The sequence below is a fragment of the Eubalaena glacialis genome, chromosome 5, assembly GCF_028564815.1.
Source record: "Eubalaena glacialis isolate mEubGla1 chromosome 5, mEubGla1.1.hap2.+ XY, whole genome shotgun sequence".
Taxonomy (NCBI): domain Eukaryota; kingdom Metazoa; phylum Chordata; class Mammalia; order Artiodactyla; family Balaenidae; genus Eubalaena; species Eubalaena glacialis.
Window position 1 is genome coordinate 122,578,937 of NC_083720.1, and position 6,000 is coordinate 122,584,936.

Consider the following 6,000-nt stretch of genomic DNA (forward strand, 5'->3'; position numbering starts at 1 on the left):
TTAAATTTGCCAAGACTATTAAAACTATGAGGTACTGCAACAGCTTGGGTATTTATTAAAAGAAACTTTCATTCATTGAGATAATCCTAAGTAGAAGTGTGGGGTAGAGATAAGGAATTCAATTTTGGATACTCCTAAATAAGAGGTACCAAAGGGACTTAAATGTCCAACAAACAAATGAAAATGCAATGGTTGGAGGCATCTGAAGTATTCACTTAGAGATGGCAGATGAAAACCAGTGACAAGGATCAAACTGTCCAAGAACAAATGTTCAGAATGTAATGAGAAGGACAAAGGAATAGTCAAGTAAATAGGATATCATCAAGGAAAAAAAGGTCTCTCAAGGCAAGAAAAAATTCTGTGGAGTGGTCAATGGTGTCAAACACAAGTGACAGCAAGGAAAATCAAACTACAATTAAGCCAAAGAACTGGCCATTAGAATCACTAGTACAGTATTAATGACAGAATCTAAGTTGTGAAGGGTTAAAGGAATGAATGGGAAAAGTAGAGCTGGAAAATATATCTTTTTCTCCAATTAAGTTTGACAGCAAAGAAAGGCAGCAGGACAGTTACAGATATACACATATATAAATGTAATAGAAATCATATAGAATATTACAACATTTCTACTTTACATATTGCAATATGTATTATGCACATTATATATGTGTATACATATACACATGTGCATACTTTTAGGATTTTGAAGCTATTTAAGAGATTCAGAAACATTTATTGATATTGAAGAGAAAGTCAAGAACAAGGGGAAAGTAAGACTGGTTAAAATTTACTATGTGCCAGATATTGTTCTGGGTGCTGAAGACAGAAAGATGAAGACACTGTCCCCACTCTTAAGAAGCACACTGTGTTGCGTAGTGGTGTTATTATTACACATGCTATTTTAACTTTTTAAGACTTCAGAACAATTAAATGAGTTTAATCCATGCAAAGCACTTAGAACGGGGCCTGCTACATAATAATCATTCACTATTAGTCATTATTATTGATCTCAATTTAAATTTAAAGCTCTTTGTAGGTACTGGTTAACTCAGGGTAAATTAAAGTTTCCTAAGAGGATATGAAACATGAGCTGGGTATTTTTCAAGTATAACATTCATATTCTGTTTTGTAAAGATCCCATCCATATTATAAGAAGGCTGTAGGCAAGGAGCATGTATTATTTGCTTTATAACCAGTAGACTACAATGCTAGACACATGCAAAGTAAACATTACCTTGAATAATTACTTCTCTGGTCTTTAACTCACCTCACTCCCAATGCTAAATCTTAAAATAAAAGGGGTGTTAGCATAACCCACATATTTACATAATATGTGAATTCATGCAATACTTCTATATTTGCTTTACATAGTCAAGTAAGTCAAGTAAGGTACAAAAGTTATAGTACTCCACGTTATACATATTTAAATTGGATATCTGTGCTTCAATTTTGGTACACTTAATCACCTAATAAAAACTTATATAAAACTCTTCATATGCCTAGAACATACCATTTTTTCTTCATAGGTAGGATCTGGTTCTTGGATTTCTTTTTGCTTTCCAGGAGACGCATCATCAAATACTTCCTGGTAGGAGGGAAAAATCATGGATTGTTCTTCAAGAATACTCAACACACCATTATTAAACTGATTTCTGCCCAAAACACATTCAAAGTAATACACTCCTGTCCCAAATTTCCCAGATACTTAAATGGCTGTCATCCTACCTGATAGGAAACCTTGATGAAAAATACCATGATGATAACAACTTATTTAATCCAAATACATAAACTGCATGGCTATTGCCAAGACTGAAACACAAGATTATTATCTCCATCATCCTAGAACAAAATTACTTTCAGCAAATGTTTCGCTTTCTAATCAAAAATTATGAAGCTAAATTAAACAGTGTAAAATGTGAAGAAAATACGTTCCCATTTAATCATAAAATTGCAGTATCTACTGTACTGCTACACAAATATACACCTGGAAAGTCGCATTAGTCACGCTGATTCCCATCTTCTGGAAAATTAAAAAAATTCATCATGCAGCCTAAAGTGAATACCCTTTAAGTACAATCTGATTCCTTAATTGGAAATAAATGTGCTATTTTTGCAAATTTATTCACCCTGACATTCAAAACGCCACAAACAACAAAATAACAGCAACAACTACACTGCAAAGTTCCACTCATCCATTAAAAGAACATAAGAAGAGCTGGTGAAAGTCTAATTTTAATTAATGATGTACTAATCTGTGTGTGGCAATACATACTGTAATAAAGCTACCTGTGATTAAGAAGTTGGGGGGATGGGGCTGGTATAGCACTAAAATTAAGAGGTCAACTGACCCAAATTCAAGTCTAACTTCATTGCTAAGACCTGTAGGAACCTGTGTAACCTTAAACTCATCACAAATCTCTGGTCTCCACAAGTAAAAATGACAAAGCCACCAACCTAGCCTACTTCAAAAAATGGTACTGGGATACCATCAAAGGTCAAATACATCCTAAAAAAATAAGATGTGCTTTCCAACAGCAGTCATTATTTCTTTCACAGTTTTAACTAAAAAAAGAAAAAAAAGGTTTGGATTTAGGACTCTTGAGGTCATACAGTTATTGGTATATAGTGTACCTACCTATCAGTCGAGTCAATACTGAAAAATGAGGATGAACAAAGACAGGCCCCATCCACATTGCCAAAAAGATCACAATAATAAACAGAAAATGAGACTGCTTCCGTGACCTATCAGTACCAAGCAAAAAGAAAAAATTAACCTAATACATAGGAAAGCTAGCTAATATTTCTAGGAAAGTGGGCTCTGTCAGAAAATAAATGATTTTGGAAAAACCCAAATTAAAAGACCAAGAAAAGAAAAATCACACTATAATGTGAAGGAAAAAATAAAAACTAAAACTAGTAAGTAAAAAGATTGATAAAATTACTGATGTTCCTATTCTAAGAAGGTAAAAATAACTCAGTCATTCTTCAATAAATGAAATCGTCAAACACCTTTTTTGTAAGAATATGAAAGGGCAAGATATTCGGGGAAAGGGTCAGCTTCAGAGCCAGATGTGGGTTCTATCACAGGTTCTATTTACGAGAAGACTCAATTTCCCCATCTGGCAAATAAAAATACCACTGACACCATTTGGTACTTGTAACATTAATATTCATAGTTAAACTTTAATTCCACTTTAACTTAAAAATAGCAACTGAAAGCCAAAATATTTAGTTTAGGCTTTAAATTATTCTGCTTTCTGATGTTTCCGTAACACCTCCTGTGAGGCTTTGGTTGTTATTCCAACATTTGAATGACAGCCCCTTTTGAGAAGCTGAGGACAACTAAGGACAGCAATTTGCAGAGAACTGCGTATTTACATACAATTGCTTTTAGTGTCAAACTTCAAACCCCCTTAAGCCATGAAGCAGGAATCCAAGTTAACCCTGGGAATGCAAAAGAACCATTTAAAACCTAAAGAAAGAGAAAATAGGCAACACCAGATATTAATTTGAAACAAATCTCAAGTCACTGAAAACTACAGAACACCAGATGTCCTAGTCCACCAAAACCCACCGTCACCTAAAAGTTCTTTCAAAAACTAGTAACATGTTACTTCACCCTAGATTAGACCGCTGTTGCCCAAATAAAACTACTGCGCCAAGTGCTTCAATGGTAAACTGCGCTACCATTTCCTTATTAATTCTGCGGCAACGTTCATTTTTAGAGCAGTACTACCTTCGCTCAATCTGTCCAAGGATGGAAAAATCCCAGAAATCTTTGGGCTGCAACTATAAAATATCTCAAAACAGACTGAAGGCCAAGAATAAAATTTGGAAGGAGCAAGCAATCACTTTGTTCCCAGACATCGCAAAGCCTTGGAGCACACCCAAGAGACCCGCCTGGCAGTTCCCCAATCTTTCCACCCCCGCAGTACTGTCACCATCCCCTGGCCGGCCAGCCCCAGCCCAGAAGACAGACTCGGCAGCGAAAGGTACCAATTTTCAAAAAAAAAGGCCAAGGCCCCCAAAGAGGAATTGCGCTGGTCTGAAAGCCCCTGACTCACTACTTCATTCATCCATCCATCCATCACCCCCCCCAAAAGAGATGGGGGTTCAAGACAGCTGCTGCCGCCTTGGTCACTTCCCTCCCCATGGAACAGTGCCTGGGAGGAGCCTCCTCTCCCTCCAAGGGAGCAGCTGCGCCCCGCTTATCCCCACCGCGCCCTCGGCTATCCAGCTCTCGCCATTGTTTCTGCCCGGAACAGATACCTCCCCCGCAAGGACCGGGATGAAGAAAAGGAGGCCCGAGTGCTCGGAGGCGCTCCTTTTAAATGCCTTCCCCACCCCGCCCATCTACCCTCGTTCCTAAGGGGAAATCTCCCTCGCCCTCCCCCCAAGTTTAGTGGAAACTAAAATCGAGATTCAGAGATGGGCGAGGGAATTATGGGAGCCTAGCTTAAAAAAAAAAAAAAAAAAAGGTAGATCCCACTCGGCCTCAGTAATCAAGAACATGTGTCTAATAAGAGCGTTCGAGGGTTTGGCAAGGTTCGCCAAAGAAACAAATAATGTAAATGTGAAGTGCCAGAGATCCATTTGAGTCGGCTGGGATAGGCTAGGCACAGGGCGCAAGGGTGAGAGCATCATTTCGGATCCAAAGGGTCCGAGGCCGAGTCTGGGTGCACAGGGGTGAAGTTCGGCTCTGCGTCTCATCACTAACACAGAGGCGAGGGAACCAGTTCCTCCTCCCCATCCCGCCCTCTCCCCACGCCACGAGCCGCCCTCACCTCCATCTCGGAGTCCGCGGCGGCGGCGGTGGCCGCAGAGGCAGCCGCCTGGGCTGCGACGCCCTCGGGGCCGCCTTTGTTGCTGTTGTTGTTCCCGCTGCCGGCGGCCGAGGTTGCGGGCTTGGAAGGCGCGCTCTCGGGAGGCGGGGGTGGCGGAGGGTCGGCCGCGGACGACATGATGTTCCTTCTGCGTCACCCGCTGCTGCCAGAGGCCGGGCCCGGCAGGGATGAGGAGGAGGCCTAGGCCTGGGAGGCTACGTCGCAATGAGCTGATGGAGGAGCGAGAGGACCACCTGAACGCCCCCTTCGCCGCGGCTCCGCGACGAGCCCTAGCCAGGCCCAGCAGCCTCCCCCTCTCGTCGTCCTCCTCTTCCGCCGGGCTCACGGTTCCACCGGCGCTTTACCTCACGGCGGGAATCACGTCGACTAGAGTGGGCGGGGTCACCCGGGTCACTGAGGTCAGGGAAGGCGGGCTGATTTACTGGAGGGCGGAGGGTTGAGGGAGAAGGAAAGGAAAGCGAAAGAGGGACCGGGAGCGGGCAGTGACTTCGCCGCCTCCTCTTCTTCCTCTGGTAGATATCATCTATCTCGCCAGCATCCAGGTCTACTACCTACGCCACCGACTTTCAACACTCGCGAGATTGATAGTTGGCTACATGACTGTGTTCCAGTTGCGCATGCGCATTCTCTCCTCCTCGCCCTTGGCCACTCCCCCTCCGGGGCCCCCAGCAAGCTCAAGGGCAAGGAGTGGGCGGGGCCTCAAGGGAGAGCTCGGAGGCGTAAGTTTGTGCGTCGGCTCCCAGGCAAGACGCGAGCGCAGTCTTACAGGCGTTCTTAATGGCACACGGTCCCCGGAGGCCGCATCTCCTCTGGTTGGCAGCGATCGGCGGCACTCCCTGAAAATTTGCACAGGTTTTGCGCCGCCTACTGCAGCATGGAGGCCTGTGCAGGCCTTAACACTTTAACCGCCTCCGCTTATAGGCGTGACGCCACTGTGTTGACGACGTTGTGGTTATCCCAGTTGACGTCTCACTGTTTTGTTGTATAAGGAAAAGTGCCCGTTAGTGTGATTTTTTATTTTTCTGTCATCAGATGTTAGCTATATCAGTCATTTCTAAATTCCTTCTACTCTTCGGTGTAGAGTTAGGCGATATTTCCTCTGAATTTACATGCTAAAAGTAAGCAAACTGTGCCCACCACCATGTAAGTGAGAAAC

The 6,000-nt window shown here is 43.0% G+C and overlaps 1 protein-coding gene across 1 annotated transcript in view; it reads right to left on the reverse strand.

Moving 5' to 3' along the window:
* SMARCA5 (SWI/SNF related, matrix associated, actin dependent regulator of chromatin, subfamily a, member 5) overlaps positions 1-5,407 on the reverse strand; it is a 45,077-nt gene extending 39,670 nt beyond the window's left edge. Inside the window, exons 1-2 of the mRNA XM_061192569.1 lie at positions 4,785-5,407; positions 1,511-1,585 (exon numbers count right to left, since the gene is read on the reverse strand). Of these exons, the coding sequence (XP_061048552.1) occupies positions 1,511-1,585; positions 4,785-4,961 (252 nt within the window). The 5' untranslated portion in view covers positions 4,962-5,407. The remainder of the gene's footprint in view (positions 1-1,510; positions 1,586-4,784) is intronic.
* Positions 5,408-6,000: the final 593 nt, after the last annotated feature.